The 22,727-nt window shown below is 40.2% G+C and overlaps 1 protein-coding gene across 6 annotated transcripts in view; it reads left to right on the top strand.

The window, feature by feature from the left end:
- The window catches only part of diaph2 (diaphanous-related formin 2), a 370,496-nt gene that overhangs the window by 134,651 nt on the left and 213,118 nt on the right, over window positions 1–22,727 (top strand). For all 6 annotated transcript variants that reach the window (XM_087171766.1, XM_087171765.1, XM_087171767.1 and 3 more), the window contains 2 exons: window positions 1,738–2,109; window positions 7,041–7,155. In XM_087171766.1, the coding sequence (XP_087027892.1) occupies window positions 1,738–2,109; window positions 7,041–7,155 (487 nt within the window). The remainder of the gene's footprint in view (window positions 1–1,737; window positions 2,110–7,040; window positions 7,156–22,727) is intronic.

The raw sequence follows: 22,727 nt of genomic DNA, 5'->3' as shown, positions 1-22,727 counted from the left end.
TATACCTTCCTTTCTTAGCCTTATTCTAAGATAAAAATAAGCATTTTTCCCTGATCAATTTACACTCTATACCCCATGGTGACAAAGTGGAAATAGAATTTTTGAAATTTTTGCTAATTTATTAAAAGTTAAAACTGAAATGCCACATTGACATAAGTATTCAGACCCTTTACTCAATACTCAGTTGAAACACCTTTGGCAGTGATTACAGCCTCAAATCTTCTTGGGTGTGATGCAACAAGCTTTGCACATCTGGATTTGGGGATTTTCTTCTTCTCTGCACATCCTCTTGTCCTCTGTCAGGTTGGATGGAGACTTACTGTGAACAGCCTTTTTTTTAGGTCTTTCCAGAGGTGTTCGATTGGGTTCAAGTCAGGGCTCTGGCTGGGCCAAGGACATTCACAGAGTTGTCCCTAAGCTACTCCTGTGTTGTCCTGGCTGTGTGCTTATGGACAGTGTCCTGTTGGAAGGTGAATCTTTGGTCAAGTCTGAGGTCCTGAGAGCTCTGGATCAGGTTTTCATTAAAAATATCTCTGTACTTTGCTCCATTCAGCTTTTCCTCAACCCTGACCAGTCTCCCCTGAAAAGCATGCTCACAGCATGATGCTGCCACCACCGCGCTTCATGGTTGGGATGGTATTGAGCAGGTGATGAGCGGGGCCTGCTCTCTCGATATAACACTTTGAACTGGGGCCAAACAGTTTAATCTTGGTTTCGTTAGACCAGAGAATCTTGTTTCTCTCAGTCTGGGAGTCCTTTAGGTGCCTTTTTGCAAACTCAGAGCAGGCTTTCATGCTCCTGTCTGGACACTCAGCTGAGATTGGTGGAGTGCTGCAGTGATGATTGTCCTTTTGGAAGTTTTTTTCCATCTCCACACAGGATATCTGGAGCTCAGCCAGAGTGACCATTGGGTTCTTGGTCAGCTATCATACCAAGGCCCTTCTTCCATGATTGCTCACTTAGGCTTAGGCCAATATGCTTTTGGGAACCTTCAATACAATAGAGGTGTTTTTGTAGCCTCCCCCCAGGCACCTGAGCTTCATTTCAAGTGTCATAGCAAAGGGTCTGAATACTTATGTCAATGTAATATTAAAGTTTTTCCTAAAATTTTATTTTCACTTCATCATTATGGGGTATTGGGTGTAGAACAATGAGGGGAATCATTTTTTTTGTCAACATGAGGCTGCAACATAATAAAATTTGAAAACATTGAAGGGGTCTGAACACTTTCTGAATGCACTGTTTATATGGTTGGAAGGAAAATGTTATCTACCGTCCTACTTTTCTTGCTTAAAAGACTCAAAGCAAATCAAGTGAGCTTGACAAGCATACCCACAAAAATGGTTAGGAAACTTATGATTGTTATCTCTTTGCGTAGTCAAGTTATGACAGAAAGACGGGCAAAAAAAGGACATAACCTCCTCATTTGGTGTGAATTTGGAAGCAACACTTGCACAGAACCTTCTAATCCTTGACATAAAATACTGCAGTATTTTGGTACTTACACACACTACCTGTTCTCTGCTCACAATCAAAGCTAGTGTCACATAACTGAAAAGCCAAAGTGAAGCAGGCAGTATGACATTGTTTTTCACAGCACACAAGGCCTCTTCTCTTGCTCGTAGCAAAGAAATACACCTCTTGGCTTTTGCTTATTAGTTACATCAGATTGAGGTTTGGTTTAAACCACCACTTGAGTTGTGGACCATCATTAACATTTCTACCCTGTATTTGCAGATCGCAGCAGGTCCAACTGCACCCGGAGCACCACCTCCACCACCCCTACCAGGGGGTGCAGCAGCTCCACCTCCTCCTCCGCCTCCTCCTCCCCCACCTCCACCTGGGGGCGGTCCTCCTCCGCCTCCACCTCCTCCTCCTCTCCCTGGTCAAGCTTGCATTCCACCACCGCCTCCACCTCCTCCAGGTGGAGGGCCTCCACCTCCCCCACCACCCCCTGGTTGTGGGCCCCCACCTCCTCCACCTTTTTTTGGGGGCCCAGGTGGGCCTCCACCACCTCCTGCATTGGCTGTCATTAAGCTGCCTTATGGGCTGGAGCCCAAGAAGACCTATAAGCCTGAAACTGTAATGAAGAGGGTCAACTGGACCAAGGTATGGTAACCCAGCTTTGGTTCACTATAACAAATATTCTCATATTCAATGATAATATCGGTGATTTGACACTTTAAGGGAAACAACATACCACAGTTATTTCACATGAAATATTATGCAGTGTTTTCCTAGTCAGACATGCAAACACATGCGAGCGCTGGCTTGAGAGGTTTCTTGGAGTACACAATACGTAGATCCAAAGTTGAAGATCCAAACCAAAAGGAGCTCTATTCAAATGCACTCTTAATCTAGTCAAACAACCGTTCAGCCACAGGCCACACTCTTCCACACTCAGCACCCATTTCAAAGGATTCAAGAGTAAACAATTTTCACTGCTTAAATGTCCTTGGATTTGCACATTCTTAGCATAATTGAATGAAGACTGGGTTGTGTAACGTTCCATCACATTTGAATACAATTTCAATAGGACATTCTCTTGCGTGTGGGCTCTATTTTACCATAGATAATTTATCCATCGCCTCAGGAGTTCTTAGCATTAATTTAATGGTTCTTTGTTGATGCTTGTGTGACCTTGCGTTTTAGTCTTCAATTACTGACAGCAACCAAAACATCAGACCAGTTCTTTTGACATCATGTTAGTGGTACACATTTAATGGTTTTAGTGGAATCATGCCATGTATTAAAAAGGAATTTTGAATGTGATTTTTCAGTGTGTTGAGGGCCATTGTAGTTATCTCTTCACATTTCTAAAGCACAAGTAAACAAATAGGGTATATATTGCTTTCTACAATATGTAATTTATTTAACAGCAGGTCACCAAATGACAGACATAAATGAAAAAAGGAAATGTGAAAATGCAAGTCAACGTTGACTGTTGCATTGTAAACATCGTGTTACAGGTTGAATTTTGTCACTCTTTAAAGAACTCTTTAAAATGCCATGTATGCTAGAATCATTCTATATTGGACTTTCCTGAGCAGTAAAATAGTGTAATTACAGCAGTATTGAATACCACACCCATTGTGCAAAAAGTAAGACAAACAACGTTTGTTTGTATCTTAATACCAGGTGGGGCTGTATGTGTGTTTGTGCTTTGATATTTTAAATATTATGACTCATTGTCATGTGCATTGCCTATGTGGATTTGCATTTATGATTTGTGTGTATGCAGTCTGGCGCACAATTTCTGGAAATGTACAGAAACAGGTTAATTTGCAGGTGCCTTAACCTTGCCTCCACAGGAGTTGTAGTTTGGTGATGCAAATGAAATTCATAACCACTTGAGGAAAAAACTGTCTGTGTCTCTTGTGTCGATTAAGTGGGACAAGAGTCGTCTATGGTCTCTCTGTGCAGCAGATGGAAATATAGGAGTGCCAGAAGCAACTATGATTTGGTTGTATAAAAGAAGAAGGAGAGAGAAAAGATACTCTATCCACTAGCCATACAAGTCTGACAAGAGCAAGGACTATATAGATTTGATACTGGCAAAAGAAGACCTTTATATTGCTGTCATCAAAAAAACTACTCTGGAAGACCCTAGAGTTTTACATGAAAGTATGTGGGTAGATGAAAGTCCATGACTTGTTGCACCATGTGTACACAGATGATCTTCACTCGCATATCTACAAACATAAATTGTGGCATACATACTACTGTAGGTAAAGTAACATTTGCTTTTAGTGGAGACCGTTTTTAAAATATGGAAAAGTGGAACTATTTACATTTTCAGTTACAGTACCAGTCCCACATTCAAGCAAGGCATGTGGTGGCAGCGCCCTCTTGGTCAGAAGCAGTAGTACAAGACACTCACATGGGACAAGTCAGTAAAATGTCAGCTTTGTTTTAAGTGCTAAGTAAATATTAAATTAGCTTGAATCATAGTTTTCACTCAGTATTACTTCTATATTTGTGTGTTGTTAAGTCTTACAGAAACTTATTAGTGAAGATTAGGTACAGGACTGTGTGAATGCCAAAATAAACAAGACACACATATGACTTTGTTGTAGCTACCATTTTGTCCATTTAATTTAGAATTTTAAAAACAGAAATAATGGAAACTCATTAAAATTTGATTATTACAAAACATTACATTCCATATGAAAAAAAATTGATGTAATCTTACTATGCTAATTAAAAATATCTGTAAACGTGGGAAAGGTAGAACAAAAGGCAACATGGATTCAGTGGGATGAATGAAATAACTTCTGTCATACAGTGCACCATGAAACAGGCTCATGTTAAGTTAATTAGCTCAAGTTGTGCCAGATACCTTAACTCAAACATAGAGATACCATCTTTATTCTGGTCAGGCCAAGCAGAAACCTCAAGAGTTAATGCACCGGGCTGAATGTTAAAACTGCTGCAAAAATTAACTGAAAAATTAGAGTTGGAACAGCTAAATGGAAACACCCTGTATTTCTGAGCATGGGGTAAAACTGATTTACTGGTTCACTAATCACCTAAGTTAGTAATGTGTCAATATTCTTAATAAGACCATTATTTGATAATCAGATATTTTAGACTCACAAATTACAACAGTGCTGCAGTGCTTCATTCTATGAATTTAGCAAAACCTTCAGCCGCAACATTCTCATTCATCATGTTGAAAACTGGGTTGGTCTCTTTGAAACTGTTCTTAATTTGTTAGTCAGCTGTGGGGAAACTCCTGACATATCTTGTGGTGTAACCCAGGGCAGCTGTCTCAACCCCCGTCTTTTCTCATTATAGGTTTTTTTGTTTTTCTTTTCTTCTTTTGGTGACGGGGCAGTATCATTAGCTACTATCAAGTAAGGTAGCTGTGATGTATTGTATATATTATAATCAGATTAGAATCAGATAATTCACACACAATAGTTTCCCCTACCATACAAATTATTTAATCATGTTTGTGGATATATTGAATTTCTGTCATCAAATGGTCTTAATCCTTAAGTTTATAGTTTCTAAGAGTGCTATATTTGCCTGGAATTTAGCGCCTGCCTTGAGAGGACTGTGACTACCAGGCACATTGTATAGCGTCATTATCTCAGGATTGAGAAGGATAATATTAATGTTTGCATTTGTGAAAATCACATTAAACATTTATTGTGTTTCTAGGCTGACAGGCTTTTTCATTAGAGGACCAGTTTTACTAACATTTTCTTGTCACGACAAGTTTTATCAATTTTAGATGATATATTAGCTGGCCTTTCTTGAGTAAGGTAAAATGCAGAAGTGTTAGGTTTTTTTTTGTTGTTTTTTTTTCCTTTTTGCCTGCCTTGCTTTCCCAGTTAATATTAATATCACTGATTAATTAGCCATGTTTTAATGGGAAAAAAACAAACAAAAGTGCAGGTTTGGATTGTCTACAGACCCACTCTTGCCACTAGCATGTTCTATAATTTTACAGTGTTTATTATAAATGTCATTTGTCATTCAAATCATTTCTATACACTCTGCTTTTTTTAATATGCTTTAGAGGAGAGAGCGTTCCTACATAGAACAACATAGATTATAGATATAAATAAACATTTCAAGTAAATTAAGAATTTATTTTCTTTACAGATAAACATAATTGAATTAATAGTACATAAACCGACTTTAGAATTAGTAATTTAATGGCATATTTCAGGTCAGCAGGCAGTTTCTACCATTTGTAGGAAATGATACAAATAAGAGCCAGTTCAGGTATGAAGAGCTCATAACAAATGACCTTGTCAGAGATGCATGGAAGTGCCAGGCCTTTCTGCAAGCAAAATATTATATATTATGAAAATAAAAGGGAGTTAATTAGGACTTTTTAATTGGGACTGCTATTACACAAGCTGTTGCTCGATTTGCTGCATCCATCATTTATTATTATTATTGTTACATCGGAAGTGGTATTAGTAAAACTGAAATATCTAGACAAGGAATCATTACACCATTGAACTATTGGCTACATTAGCTGTTTTGCCATTTTCTCTGAATTAGTCTATCACAGATATGACATAGACTGCTGTCTAGGACTTTGAGCAGGTTCTAGAGCAAATAAGAGTACAAAGGCACTCTGTTAACAACACTCAAAACCAACACCAGCTCATGTCGAACGTTCCGTAAGCCTCCCATTAAAACATCTATTGTTGCCATTACAGGACTCAGCAACACTGTCACACTTATCACTGTTAGTACATGGCCTTGAGCATGATTTCCCAGAATCACCTGGAAGTATCTGTCCATGTTTCATAAGAGTCGTTCTTGCACCTTTTCTATATGTAATTACTGTGGTTTTGAGCAGGTTAACATCAGTGGTGCAATAGGCCAGCTGCTCGTCCAGACCCTCATAAAAAGCAACACTAGGACCTCTCACCATTAGCACTTAACACAATGTATAGAAGATAAAGTGTAGTGTCACACACATTAGCTGGTAATAACTGCAATATGTTGGATGGGTTTGTTTATGTGTGAATCTCTGTATACTCCTACTTTCTCTCTTGTCTACTGAGCAGTACGGAGGGAATGAAAGAGGAGGAGTAGAAAGCATCCCTGTGGCCTGCCATCATCTCAGCATGTGTAGGTGCTGGGTTGCTTCTTAGAGGCTTTCAGGCAAATCTAGGTAGGAGGACTGTATAAACAGGGTTTCTTAGATTTTGTGCTGCAAACTGAAATTCAGATATTTCATTCATCCCAGGAGAGGTCAAGCTTTGATGTGTATGGTTCAATCAGGGTCTATCCAGACATCATCATTTAGCGTGGTCATATTCTTATGATTTGTCATCACATGAAAGAATGTATTTAACACTGAAGACCCCCCCTTTTGCTTTTTTGATCTTTTTTGCTCATCTTGTTTGGCACTCAGATGCTAAGGATGCACACACAAGGGCATGTGTGTGTCCACACACTGGAAAAACACACACAAACCCCATCTCCAGTGAGAAGAACTTTTTGAGTGGCAGGTTGGAGGAATGGCGGTCTCTGATTGTAGTGATAATGGAAACCTTGTGTCATTGCAGATAGTGCCTCAGGAAATGGCAGAGAATTGCTTCTGGATCAAAGTCAAAGAAGAGAAGTTTGAGAATCCTGACCTATTTGCTCAGCTCTCCCTCTGCTTCTCCTCACAGAGCAAAGGTAAGGAGGCGTCATCTCTCTTCACCCCTTCCTTAATTAATCTACACACACGCTTCATTTAGCCTCTCTGGCAATAGATGCCAAGCCACTTTCATCTTGTGACACTTAAGAAACCATTTTTCTCACTGAAATGTTAATTATCTTAAAACCAAGCACTCTCCCCCCTGCATTTGAACACCATGTGTGTATGCCCTCAGTTCAAATCTCTGTGCCAATTAGGCATACCAGTGCTCTTATTGCAGTGTGTTTATGTGTTTGCATCTTTGAGAAACCTAGAAATACAATATGGCTGCACATTGTATTTGTTCTTTGTACCCATTGAGTAGTTTCACATCAGTGTTTTAGTGTGTGCACGTGGATGTGCACAAACTTGAACTTGTGTGTACTGTATATGTGTGAACTGAGAGCAGTTATGCTTGGTTTGCTTCTTGCCTTTTCCAGTCCAGTAGACCAATCCTCCATCGGGGAAGATGGGAGGCTTTTGTGAAGGAAGCTATGGGAGTTTACTTGTCCCGGCCAGTTTGTTTCTCAGATACACAACCAGGCTACCTAACTTGCTGATGAATAACACAAGCAGTACAGAGCAAGTTTGTTTTTGTATGGAAGAGGGTTTGTGAAGGCACTTGATGTATTCCTCCCATGACAATTTGAGTGTTTTCCACCTCTTTGACAGTGTGTGTGTATATGTGTGTGTAGTACACCCCTCTAATTCTAGCAGCGGTGGGAGGGGAGAAGTCAGAGACCTGTCAACTGCAGAACAGTCAAATCAGAGCTCTGTCAGGGTGTGTGGCCATAACTATACAGAATCTTCCAACTTTTCCCATATACCCACCGCCTGTTTGGACACCACTCAACCCGCCAGCGGCTTCTTGCTCCAATGTTCTCACAGCCTCCAGGTCTACAAACTAGGCTCATTTCTTTTTTGTGATGTGAAATAAATAGCAATTTTCCCTTGGCTGCTGAAAGGGGATTTGCCGGTGTAATGCAGATGGAAGGAAATCGTAGATAGGAAAGAACAGTTGTAGCAAGGCTTAATGAAGTCGCAGGGAAAGGCCAGGCAGTCATGCCACGCTCCTCATCTATCACCAGAGGATGTCAGTCACACACTCTATTTTTTAACACATGCTCTGACATTTCTGAAGTAATTGATGGTCAAACCTTTTTTGACAGCTTTGCAATGTCTATTTAATTGTTGGAATTCACATTGTGCTCTTTTTATTTGATTCATAAATTGTTATTTAAGATGATGAATTTAATATTTCATAATAATAAATCAGAAATGTGTTTGCAGAGCACAGCTGCTATGAAATGCATTTGCAGAACAAGTCTTAAAATGAAATACAACTTAACATTTGGAGTTCCACAGCCACATGGCTCCAGCTTTAAATGTCCTTTTAAATTCTTTATTGAATTCATTTTCTCACCCACTGGGGTCGAAAAAAAAGTTCTATAGATAGTCCATGTTCCCGCTGGCCGGGTAGGAATTCATGATCCAGCATTTCCCCTGGGAGTTACCTTTGCTGGATCCCTATCAATTACCCCTGCAGCGACTTCACTGAATCAGCTCTTTTCCCTCTATTGTTGAAACAGAACATGATTTGCTCATGAATGAAAAATGCTGTTTAATGTTTGATATGTACCCCCGCCCAACGAGGAGGGCTTTGATGTAGATGGTGTTGCAAAAAATCTGCTCGATGGGATCTTCCTAAAACGATATAGTAATTCATTTGTTTTTATCTTTCGTATCAGTATAGTTTTTTCAAATCCTTGCCATCTGAGGATATATAAAAATAAGTGTGCTCGAACATTAAACATTTTGTCTAAAAGATCCCGCTTTATTTCCACTCTGAATTTGACCTATTTGGATAGAGAGTTTCCTTTCATCTCAAGTCAGGCTTTTTAAACGTTATTGGTGTGGTTTAAAGCGGTGTTGGGGGTTCAGGTGGAGAAGCCAAGACTTGCAAGATTAATTCCTGAGGTCTTGTACTCTTATTGTAACCTCTCATTGTAACCACGGACCATAAATCCTTTGTGCTGATTTGACAAACAAGTCACTGGTGAAAACCGACTTCATTTGTCTGGGATATTGCAACAGTTTTATTTTTTTTTAAACACACACACACACACACACACACACACACACACACACACACACACACTTGTTGGGTTTTTCTTTTGCTTCTTTGTGTTACCTCCATCTCTGCCACATCTTAGACGTGGATATTTATAAGTAAAGCACACTTTGGGGGACTAGTGTATCGTAAAAGATGAGGCAAGCAGGTGTAAATGCTTTCCCTGCAGAGCTGCCCTCAGAAAATGGTGCAAAAAGGCTTCTATTAACTCCACGTTCCTTGGGATTCTTGCTTGTTGCTTGCATTGTTGAAGAACAACACTTTGGCAGTAAAAGAAAAAAAAAAAGAATCACTAACAGCCCCCAATTTTCACATGGTTATTGCGCTCAGAGGCCTCTAAAACAACTGAGAATGCAAGACTGTCATCTCCCCTGCTGCTTTTATGAGTCTCACTGTTTAATGAGTTTTACCAAGAAAAGGAAATGATAATCAAGAGGGATTTCAAGCTTGGCTTCAATCTTCTAAATGTGTTTTTTTTTCTTTGTCATTTATTATGAGCTGGATCTTTGGCCTGATTGAAAACTTAATACATTTGTCAGTTCTTAGGTACTCTGAAGGTCATGGACAGATTAAGTAATTCTACGGTCAACATAAAATGGTTTCTTTCTACAGGGTAACCATATGTTTCAAGAAAATACCCAATTCAAACTTGATATCACAAATCACATAACAAACAAATGTAGTTTAAAAACACTGTATTGCAGTGTACCAAGGCCACAATTAATAATTAAAAGTCCTCGTTAATAAGGGGCACCACTCCTCGTGATTTTGAGGAGAACTTTAATAAGTGAATATGATTAATATGATCATTCTAATATCAGAAGCAGTGACTTCTTGATTCAATGGATCTCCAGTCTCTACTTCAAAGGAACACAACAGGACAATGACTAAGTTTAAATAAAGAGATTTATTAACTTCTCTACAGGGTAAAGGCAATGTCTAATAACCATCGAGATGAAAATTGGGGCAGAAGAACAGGTTTAAGAAATGGCTGATAAAATGAGCTGTGTACTGCGTTGGGCAATGGTGGTAGAGAATGTGTTGCGGCTATTTACACTATATTATCAATGATACTATGTTTATGAATAAGATCTGATGATTAAATTTCATATATCGGCATCAATCCAGTCACGAGCAGAATGTTAAGACCTTGCCTACTGTGGGTTGCGCTGGAGACCCTTGGCTGAATCCCAAGCAGCTGACGTTGCAGTTGGTGATTGGTTGGTCGGCAGTGATGGCCAGTGCTGCCCATTTTCTCCTGGTTTCCAGCTCAACTTCTCCCACCTGTTCCCGATACAACAAGAGATTTTTTCCGCTGCCTCCCCAGCCTGTGAGCAGCTGTCGTCGTCTAAGTCCTGCTATTCCCAGAGCTGAGAGCATCTTCCACACAGACTGTGCTGGGAAACCCCTACAGCCAATCTCAACTCAAAATAGCCAGGCCTACCGCCCTTTGTCCCTGCATCGTTAGTCCAGGTACTGGTACTTGGTGGGCCTCCTCTCCAAGGCTTCTTCGCATCCATCTTCCCACGGTGAAGTTAGTTCAATCAGAATGATCCTCTTCACCTCCTCAGATCATATGACTGTCAGACTGCCTCCCACGATTGTGCCAGCTGCAGGAGGCTCTTCTTTTAGGAGGGCGGCTTCTCCCCCTCCCTGATGAACTGGATGGATAAAGTTAGTCTCATGTGGGTCTGATGCTTTTTATGTCTCTCTTTCTCCAAGATGTCCGCCAGTGCCCTGTGGACCTTGTCATGATGCTATCTGTATCTCCCCTGGCTAAGTACAGTCACCCCAAAATGTGTGCCAATATTCCTCTTTCTCCGCATAACTTGCACAGTGAGTCCTCCCTCATTCCCCACCTGCGCATGTTTGTTGGTGTTGGAAGAGTGTCGTACACTAATTGGAGCAGGAAGAGATCCATATGGACTCCAGAGTTCAGGTCATTTGATGCTTTGGCTGATCCCACTTTGTCTGGGCTCTTTGTGATCCAAGTTCCACGGCCCTTGACCTTCATTGCTGGAGTCTCTGTACATCTTCTCAACCCTGCACTTTGCCACTTTGAACTTTTCGACAACTGATGAGAGGGGTAGTTGTAACTGTTCAGACCTGATGTACAGTCCTGGAAAACTGGAAAAATACAATGCTAAGGTCAGTGACCTCTCAAGGTCACCAGAGGTCAGATACAAATGTAGATTATATGATGAAACTTTCATGCTTTAGTCATAAATTGCACAATTGTTTTGCCTATCTGCCCCACTACCCCTTGGACCAGGAGCTGGAACTTGCTGGTCATTTTCCCATTTCTGATCACCATGCTTCTTGACGTCCCTCATTTGAATTTAATTTTCATCTATGTTGCCAAGTCATCAAGTACCTTCAGGATCCACCTTGCTTGTATATGGGAGGAAGCTGTTACGGTTAGGTCATCCATGAAACCTTTGACTGGAGGTTGGTGGGTTCCAGACTCCATTGTCAGCCCTCTGGATTCATCCCTGCCACTGTTATGTGCATATTCCTTCTGATAAACAAGATGGGGGAGATAATGCAGCCCGTTATGATTCCCTTTCCACGTCCTGCCTCAGGGTTGTGAAATGGGTAGTCTTGAACCGTAACTTGAATCCTCCAAGATGGCTGGCGATCATTTCCTTATGTGGTGGGGGATATGGTAGTGTTCCAGCGTTTGTTGTTTCGAGCCAGACAACTGTTCAACAGTCAGGAGAGAAATGGTTTGGAACTGGCTAATCTCAGAGGAGTCTGTTTCCTTCGATACAAAACAATTCTCTGCTCTTTTGCAGGATGATGGGATGATGCCTTTTGTCCATACTGTCCGAGAAAGTTCCCACATCCATTTCCAAGGTATACCACTCGGTCCTGGGGAGGATGCTGATCAGGCATTCTGTGCAATGTCTTGGACATCTGTCCATGTTGATTCACTGGTGTCTAGCTCTTCTAGGAGGTTCAGGTCTGCCAATCTTAGGGTGTCTGTCTCTCATCTTGCTTCGCCCAATTGAGTTTTGGTGAACCTGTATTTATCCCTTGAGCTCTAATTGTAATATTTTTATATTACATGTTGCATCCTGTTCTAGCGTGTGGAAATTAAAAACTCGTTCTGTGACTTGAAAATGTGTTACACTCAAAACTACACCTCAGTCACTGATGTCAAGAATTATTTCACCTTTGGCACCATTGAGTGCTTTCTGATCAGGAAATTGCTGCTACCCTTGTTTAGAGCTGAGAAAGCTGTTATCACAGACACTCATGTCTATTTTGCTCTTGCTCACCACCCCAGTTTTTCAAATCTTTTAAACTTGTGCATGAGACATTAAATGGGCCCTGTAGAACGACCTGGCCACATCATAGAGGAATTATATTTCCCAACAGTTGTTTCCTCTTTTGCTTTCTTTCTTTTGCCCCCCCCCCCCTTCTTCCCTCTCTCGGCTGTATTGGCTTATCCCGCTTTCTTTACCCTCTTCTCCATTGACTTGGCTCTTTTTTTTCTTCTACCCTCATCTCCCCACAGTTCACTTTATCAATCTGTGGGTTGTGCCTTTGTACGGCTCCTGGGATCAAATCAGATTCACTTCGGGATTGAATGTGTGTAGCCATGGCCTGCTGCATTTGAAAGGCAATTCATTCAGCTGGAACTTTGCAGTTCAATTTGAAACAAGATTGATGTTGGCAAACTTCACACCCCTTTCTTCCAAAATGTTTCCTCCATTGCCCACATCAATTGCTGACGGACAAAGGGCATATGCCACTTTGTAATGGTGATGTCTGGGCTTCTCAGCAGAAACAACACAAAGAAGGAAGGGAGGTTATTTGACAACAACTGAAATCCCTGAGTGCATTGTGTACATATATTTCAGTATGGAATGACTTTTATTCTGGTAATGTTACATTATTGCTGATGATGGATTACACTGATGTACAAACACAATTGGAATCGTGGTCATGCTCTAGTCATGGATATACAAATGTTTTAAGGTTTCATCAAGGGCGTTGATGTTGGGGTTGAAACTCAATGGTACTTTTGCAGAGAGAGATAGAGAGAGAGGGAGAGAGAGACTAATGAAGATGTATGTAAGGCTACATCCTGAAGTAGGAATCAGAGGCTGTAGTCCATCCCCTGAGCAGGGTTATTGGGACTTCCTTGCCCAGCATGCCTCTGTGTTAATGATGCCTAGGCTGCTATGGAACACAGGCAAGTGCTTGTGGTGAATAAGGCCGGAGGGGACAGGGAGAAGTACCAAAGTTACCAAACCAATAAAGCATCTTTGGATATAAATCTAAAAATTGAGTGAGAGAGAGAGGCGTCAGTATTGTAATAATGAATATTAAGGGTGTTCTTTGGCTGAAGAATTTAAAGCAGATTTTCGCACATTATGTGTAGTATTGCCAGTGTCTCAATATATATTCTGTGAAGTACTGAGGTATAAAATTAAATCACTGAATGTATTATTATAAATAAAGCTTTTGGACCCCACAAATATAGTAAAACAAGGCGGCACACAAACTTGTGTTGTGCCTGTGAAGGTCAGCCCTGGAAAGCTAACTTGGTTAAAACCCGACTTCAAGTGATGGCTGCAGTCATCCTCCCCCTCATCACTTGGGATTTGATCAAATCCCTCAGGAGTTTTCCTCACTCTCACACCCGTTTTCCTTTACCTATGTCTGTACAACTCTGTCCCCCACACACACATTCTTCCCACTGAGCCAATGTGATGTGCACACCAGCAGATTCTCAATCCTTGCTACAAAGCCCCAGCAGCAGGGCGGTAATGACCCTGCCACAACGGCAGTAATGATGGAATCAGTGGGGGGTTTAGCTGGCTCTCTGACTCTCCCTAATAAGTCCCCTAATAACTCTGTTAACATCAGGTCTGACCCGGCCACCAGATCAAACACACTCACACATGGTTGGCCACCTCACATGACACTCTGCAACCTCTCAGTGAGACAAGAAAGCTGTTGCTGACCAGCACACACTGTTCTCATGGCCCTGCAGTGCATGTCCAGGACAAGTCTATGGGCACAAGTTTTGGCTCAGGGAATGCAGCAACAACTGTGGTAACAATAAGTGCCACTCAAAATATTTAATCTTACTAAGCTGTATTCATTCACTATCAACATGTCTTGTTGATTGAAACCTTTGTAAAGCTTGTTGCTCTTGAAAGAGCTATCCCAAGACTGCTAGTGAAGCTCTGCCTTCTCATATACTCACAATGTAATAAAGGCCTTTGTATAATGAGTTTAAGCTCAAGACACTGCAGCCCACTGTGGAATAGTCTGCCTTGTATTAATAGCATGTGTACAACAATAATCTTTTGATATGTTCTATGTCAAAGTGTTGGGAAGTCAGGCTTGATGGTTTCCATGTTTCCCTGGAGAACATGGCTGTTGATTCTGTTAATTGAGAGGAGGGAGCGTCCGCCAAGAAGGCTTCCTCTGCATCTTTATCCTGGGCTTTTCTTCTCCTCACATTGCTCCTTTCCTCTTTCCTCTTTTCTTATCTCGTCTTTCTCTGCTTGCTTCTGAAACCATCTCTTTGGAGATGGTCAACCTGGTAAAAAGAGCGAGGAAAAAAAGAAAAACAACAAAAAACCAAATAAACACACCCACTCTCGCTCTCTCTAGCTCATTGTTTATAAGCTTCAGCGTCCCACAAACAAGATCAGAACTGGCATTTTACCACATACTGATTCTGTTAACTGTCATCACTGTGAGTGGAGAGATGCTTCTCTTTGGTGAATTGTTTAGATGACCCAAGATCTTCCTCACGCAAGTAAATTGTTCATTTTGGATTAAATGTTCATTATTAGTCAAAGCAAACCAAAGAGGATATTATCCCATTTTGGAAAAGAAAGGCCTAAAATTGTGCCATTTTCCCCATTTTAGAATGGAAGCCATTAATTGCTGGCAGAGGCAGAAGACATTTGTCTCAATAAAACACAAAACACCCTGATGTTCATTTCTTTCTGTTTGGAGCAGCCAGCCCTCTGTGAATATCTCAGGGTCAGCCCCTTTCCTTGCTCATCCCTGCACGTTTTTAATATATCTCATATGAATGGAAATTAGGCCCTTAAATATTAATGACAAGTAATTGGTTTATTGTAGGAGACTATATTATGAGCGTGTGCATCTGTGTCTCTGAGAGAGAGAGTGAGTGAGCAAGTGAGAGAGAGAGATTTCCTCTCATTCCTTCTTCATATTGCCTTGCTGTGATGTCCCACTGATTTTAATCTTCTCTTCTCAGATGAGAGCCATTCTGGCTATCACAGTGCACTTTAACTTTAGCCCTCTGAATATTAGCTTTCTTTGATACCTGCCGCTTACAGCCTCCCAACTCTACACCCTGCTAACTTTTATGTGCCTTCAGGTACACTGTAATGTTCATCACAATCTGTCTCTTCAAAAATAAATATCCCCTGTGCATCTAAATATTTTATTTCTTTTTCTCCATTCTCACTCCCTTGGATAATCTCAGCTAATACATGTTTTGGATATGTCTATCGTTCTGTGTTATCATTTCAATCTAGTTCTCTGCTGGCCAACAAAAATATATATTTCTTGTCTCTGTTTTAACAATATATTCCAGTAATCCCATTTGTTTAAAGTTTTGTATTTTATCTTCTTAGTGTTACACAATCATTTTCTGCGTCTTAATGGTAAAGTCAGTTTGTTCTGTCTACAATGTTTCTGTCAAACAAACTTGGACAAGCCATATACCTACATATACCTACTCAATAGTGATAAATCCGTAAAGACAATAGGACAAAAGTCTATGAAGTGACTGCACTCAAACAAAAGCACAAATAGACCCAAGTTTTTAAACTTCATCCTGAAAATAGTAGTTAAAACACAATTCTTTTTGATAGTTGAATGCTAATCTTTCATTCATTTATTTGTGGGTCTTGCCTAATGTGTTTTTCCTTTACATCAAGACTTTGAATATCTTGGCCATGTTCTCTCACCATTACCATTACATGACATTTACCAATATGTCTGTTTTTATTATATCATACATAATAACAACCATCGTCCCTTCACCGCCCCTGAAAACATTTAAGTGTATTGCTGTAAAATCAGTGTAATGTATTCAAAAGTGATATTTAGCGTAAAACGAAAAGAAAGGCATTGTGTGTTTTGTGAGGCGTGTGTATCTGTGTGCGTCTCCCTGCGTCATCCAGTATATCCAGTATCTGTGTGCCTGCCTAATTGAGTGATAGGATGCTTATTAACAAGGGGACTTGCCTTTAAAAAGAGGACAATGTCAGCACTGTCACTGGAGCTTTTCACATGGAAAAGCCCCAGTGGAGCTTCATTAACTCACCCCCATGATCCCAGACAGCAGAATATGGAGTGCATATCTAATCCAGCCCAGAAGTATGAGTACAAGAGCAGAGCGGTTTTATAGGGAATACTTGATGTGTGATGCTTCACTGTTCACTGTGTGGATATACTGCTGCACTGGATTGGGATTTTTGAGTGATGCATGGAAGAAGTGGAATAGGTCCGTGGAAGTTTTGTGAGCAATGTTGCTTTTATGAATATTTAGTCATTTTCAAAGAGTAACTAATAATTAACATTGGTTCAAATGTGCAAATTTGTCAATAATTATCATGTGAAAAATGAAAATATCTATTGTTTCTCTGTATTCTTCATACATTTCTATAGTGGCAAATCCATTGTGAGTGATTCAGTGACACTCGATATTCTATTAGCAACTTACACAGCTTTTTCAGTCTTCTTGCCAGGTATTAATTTCAGGGGCTGATAGCTTTTGTTCTACTTAAGCACTGGTTGTTTTTTTTTTTTTCTGTCTTATAGGCCTGTAGACACAGTTTGTTTTTCAAGCTGTTACAACTCAACCACCCGCTGTATTTCATAATCTCCTCTTAAATGAGATCGAACACAAACTCTGTCGGCCACGCAGTTAACAGAATTCATCAGTTGTAATTGCAAATGTCGTACTAGTATGTCAATTTTATACTTGTTGTCTAACTCCAACCTCTCCAAAAGTGCTTTGCATCCGGCTCCATGTTGACTCATGATTTCCATACAGATCAAAAAGTGCACAAAAGCCCTGTTTCTCCACTGGCTAACACAATGTCTTTATTGTGCACAGTAGCCCAGTGCACAGTAGCCCACTGAGTTTGTTACATGGCATTAAGTTTAATTTGTCTTTGAGCCTCTTTTGGTGGAATTGGTTTGTGACTACAAGTGGGCCAGGGGGTGACACTCCCACAGCCAATCTGGCTGGAAAGACACAGAGAGGAGACAGAGGAGCACTGGGGGGAAGAGAGCAACCGTGATGTCATGCAGGATGGGTAAACAATCAGAGTCCTACGTGTTCAAGATGGTGCCTCCTTGAATATAAACAATCATGACTGCTCACGCCACAGCAAGGTAAATTACTGCACAGACAGAAAGGGTTTAGATGAGGGAGGGAGAAAGTAAGGCAGACAGACCAGTCTGATTACAAATTGTGATCCACAGTCACCTGAAAAGAGAAAAAACAGAATAAAAAACAAAAGAACAAAAAACAGTGACATTTGAGGGAAATTGTTAAAACTGGCACCTCTAGAATCTAAAACCTCGTGACTTTAGTAACTGTTGAAGTTTGGTTTTGTAGATTTTATTTTCAACTGTGTCAAATACAACTGTTGTAATTAAAATGTGCTCCTGTTTTTGCATAACAGGTATGGAATGAAAAAACAAGTTAATTATATGCTAATAAAGCATGGAGACTAAAGGGCTTCAGTCTGATAAAGCTACTCAGCAATATGGTGATAGCTATCTTGTATGATTTGGTTGCCCTAAATATTTCATTACTGAAGTAACTTCCGCCTTGCACCAGAGGTCTAAGTTTGGCACGTCGGGTATCTTTTTTCATTAATAATGTAATATTTCTATCTGTAAACAAGGAATGTGACGCAGCACTTTTTTAGTTGAGGTCCCACATTTTAGCTCTGCGTCAATCCCATGTTTATGTTATTTACAGCGGTGAGTGACCAAATAGTGGATGAATATGATAGTGTGAAAGTGTGACCAATAATAAACAATAATTTTTTAACACATAAATGTGCTATACTTGTAATATTATAGAAATTAGAAACACATCAATGAACAGCATGAGAAATGAAGGATGCAGTCCAAGAAAATTGAAGAAAATGAATGTTGCGTCAAAGACACTTCTGCATTAACAGTATGACAGAAAAGAGAGATTTTAGAATTTTTCTCTGGTCCACAACCTTTCCATGGCAGTCACATAACCTGTCCATTGCACTTTTCTCAGTTTTCTTTCAGATACACATATTGCTATAGCGTTTGCTTTTTACCTTCTCTTTTATTTTTTTTCCCGTCTTACTTCACTCTCCCCTATTCATTTCTATACTGTTCACCATCCTGTCATCTCCCTTGAAGTAGGAGTCATTATCTTCTTTTTCTGTTTTCCATCTTAGTATCAATTTTTGAATCTGCTCTTTCTTTTTTAAAAGTAAAATAAATTAAAGTTTTTTTTTTTCCGTTTACCACTTTCATGAAATACGGCTTCTGTAAGTGAGGAGGGGTGACGAAAAACAACTTTTCAAAGCTGCTTGTAATGATTCCTCTTATCTAACAAGCATGTGTGGTTATTTTTGAACAGCTTTATTTTTATTTTCCATATATGATGCTTCTTTTTGTACGTTTTCTTGAAACCTGATTTGAAGAATATGAATAGTGAAATGATCATTTAAAATTTGACGTGTTAAATAGAGAGGAGGGAGGCATACAGGTATTGCTATGGGCAGGTAAAATTCTAAATGAACCACATGGCTCTGTTTTTTATTGTTGCAGTGCAGATGCATTTTCAGATTGTTTCCTTCTTTGTTCTCTCCTTTTGACCATGTTTTATTAAACACAGAGTATACTGTTGAAACACTGCAGAATAATCTAAAGCTGTAATGTGCAGAATACTGAACAAGTCTGCTTTAAGTGTGAACCATTATTTTGATGTTGTCTTGACTTGTTTGCCTTTGGTATAATCTTTTCCTGTATAAACAAACAGAACATGCAAAAACTCTGAGGCTTCCTGGGCCTGCTGTGAAGCTACACTCAGACTTAGCCATGTTAAGCTTTAGGCCTTTCAGTGAGGTTGCACTGTTATTGCACTTTTGCTCCACCCACACAAGCAAGTAAATGGAAACCACATCAGTAACACTTCAGTATAGAGGCAGGGTCCTGGGAATTTTGTATTTGCTTTCACTCTATACATGAGCAAGCATGAATCCAGCTTTAAAGCTGCACATTTCCCTGAAATATTCACTCAGGTTACGTTAAAATAGACACTGGGCAGGCAAACAACTGAACAGCATATTCCAGCAGGTGTTTTATCATATTCACATTCTGTCCAGACATTTGACCTCACTTGCTCATTGCTAGATGAGGGCTGACTGATGTCAATCCATGTATAAATGTTTTGCTGCATGAAAAGTACAGGTCCAGATGTGTTTGGAGACTGCTTAGTCGGGGAGCTAGTGGTTTTAAAGACTAGACAGATTACTTTGACAGTGCGGATTTGCATTAAGGTGTTTCTGCTCCCCTGACCTTTCTTTTCACCTTTCCAACACTCTTCCAATCCATCTCTGGCTGAGCTAAAGCAGCTTATTAACCTTTCTGAGGCCACAAGCATCCCCAGGATGGAAAGACACCACAGACATACTATGTAAGACAAATTAACCTTAGAGGATTGATACGCCTTGATTTTAATTTTAATCACTCTAAGCAGCGAAACGCATTGGATTTTTTTTTATGTCTGATGTGAATGTGAAGAACATATTACACTTTTCATTAAAGTTCAGCCGCACTGAAATGGAGACTTCAGCTGGAAGAATAGCAGTGAAAGTGTTTCTTAGTATTTTCTTATTCATAATAGAAACTTACAGTTGATACAGTGATGTTTGTCTTGCTGTACCGCTGTTATCAGTTTTTTTTTCTACATTGTTGCAGTTGCTACTCGTCTCCTGTATTCCCTATATGTGATGACCCCTCCTACTAGCATACTGACAAATGTGCTAAAATAATACAATATAATTGTGCATTATGTTGAGCTGAAGCAAACAGAACAAAACTGACACGTGTTCACCCTCGTTTCCATACTGATTGGTGCTGAAGACCAGGTTTTTCATTGGATCTATTCCCTTCTCACACCAGTTACCTGTCCCAATTGATCTGTGGCAGTTTCTGACAGCTGTATCAATTATTGACTATCTATAATTGGTTGTGTGAAACCCCCTTGTGATGCAATTAGAGGTCCTGCTGTGAGGAGAAAGCTAGAGAAAGATAGGAGCATAAGGGTCACTTTGTAGCCCATTACTCTGCACCTGACATGGGTGGTCCACCTACCAGGAGGGTGCTTCCAGGGCAAAAAACAAGCAATCTCACAATACTCTTCTTTTTTTCCTCCCCTAGGGAGTTTGAAATGAGTCAGACAAAAAAAAGTGTAATTTGTTGTTAAGTTCTTGTTAATGTTTCCTTAGCTTTCCCTAGTTTGAATGGATGCAGTAAGCAGCAGATTGTAATAAGTGCTGATAGCAGGCTGACAAGAGGGCCAGTGAAATACTCTGGGGTTAATTGTTTGTGTGTCACTTTTGCATTTTACTCTACTGGCATTAGCCAAAGCTAGCACAGTGGTGGAAGCAAAGGCTTGTGCCAAGATGTGATGAGCTAGCGGTGTAGTGGATGACTAAGCAGGGCACACTGGCCACTTGGGCCCATGAATTCCTCTCTACATCTGAGGCTCGGTTTGTTCATTAAAGGTGTGGGAGACAATTTGACCTCAGGCAAGTCTCAAATGACCCCAATCTCTGTAAATGCTTCATTAGCTTTGCTTCTCCCATACTGGACTGCCTCACTTAATCTACGCTTCTACTTGCTCCACCTAAGTTGTGTACATAGTGTGTTTGTGTGTGTGTGCTGGTGCGTGCACATATTTGTATGTGTGTTAATGAGGGCTCCTGGTGGTGTGTAATTAACACAACAGCAAATGTCCCCAAAGGGTAAGATTAACGTTTAACACATTAGACACAATGGAGCCCGGGAGAGACTTTTTTTTTTTTGGCAATTAAATGTTTTGTGTTTGTGTCTGTGTAAGTCAGACCATAACTCATGTTGGCATAACTGTATTGCTGCCACTTCTGTCTCACAAAAACACACACACACATGAATACACACTCACACAAAGCCAACAGTCCCTCTGGATTTGCGTGCTCCTCACATGCAGACTGGCAGGATTCTGTCTGCCTTCCTTTCCCGACCGCCTCCTCCACACAACCTGGTCCAACAAAGATAAACACATGCTGGGTAGATTATTAGAGAAGTACCAAGGGCCCCACAGCAGAGCAGCCAGTGCACCATTGTGCTCCAAATGTGGTGGTACCTTGTAGAATCCGATGCAGTCACCCCCAGGGTGTTCTGATACGTACTTAGACACAGGTGGGCGCTGATACCAGCATGAGAGCTACAACAGACTCCAATGACATTTCATTGTCAAAAGAAACTCCCAGTACATTGTTTTCATTAATGGCATTGCTGGTGGTTTAGATGCTCTAGCAGCTCGAAACGTAGGAATAGAAACTTGGCAGTTGTTAACATATATATATATGCAAATAAAGTATATACTGTGCATGTTATTTTTTTCTTAATTTTGAGCTGAAAAAGTGTCTGGCGATTGTGAGGGTCTGAATGGCCTTCACAGAGACGCTCTCTCTGCGCCGTAACAAATATCACCTGTTCCTAGTCAAACTGTTGGAACAAAGAGCTTCTAAAGCACCTCTCAACTATATTGCCAAAAAGACACAAATAACTTTCATGCCACTACCTTGTGTTGCCAAAGCAATTTATTATTACTAATGTGGTCATGTTTGTTTCATATTGAATACCTGCTTGCTTATATACAATTAAAGTGATATATTTTTCCTTTTTAATAAATTTGCGAATATTTTGCCACATTGTCATTATGGGGTATTGAGCGTAGATTAATGAGGGGAATGTGTTTTTTTGGTTTTATTTTAGCATCAAGCTGCAACATAACCAAATGTGAAGTGAAGGGGTCTGAACACTTTCTGAATGCACTGTAATGTCTGAGTATAGTAGGTGCTGCTTTGGTGCCCAGGAAACAGTTGAGGGAATGGTGAGAGAGAACCCTAAGTTTACATCGTGCTGTGTGACAGTTTGTTGCTGTTGTTCCTGAGTGATGCATCAGGAACAACACAGAGAGAGGGGGGTTAAAAGCAGGAGAATATATAACTTCTTGTCATAAAGTAAGGACATACTATCTTGCAGGACATTTTTCTGTCTTTTCTATATGATCTTAAGAATTATTCTTCTTTCTGTCTCTGATTCTGACTTTACAACAACAACAACTAGTTCCTTTATTCCACGTTCTGTATGTCATTACTT

This window comes from Seriola lalandi, unplaced genomic scaffold (assembly GCF_002814215.2).
Source record: "Seriola lalandi dorsalis isolate HSWRI2012SDOR001 ecotype SW California unplaced genomic scaffold, Sedor1 jcf7180002054972, whole genome shotgun sequence".
Lineage (NCBI taxonomy): Eukaryota > Metazoa > Chordata > Actinopteri > Carangiformes > Carangidae > Seriola > Seriola lalandi.
Note: the sequence above shows the minus strand (reverse complement) of the source record. Positions and strands in the feature narration are given on the sequence as shown.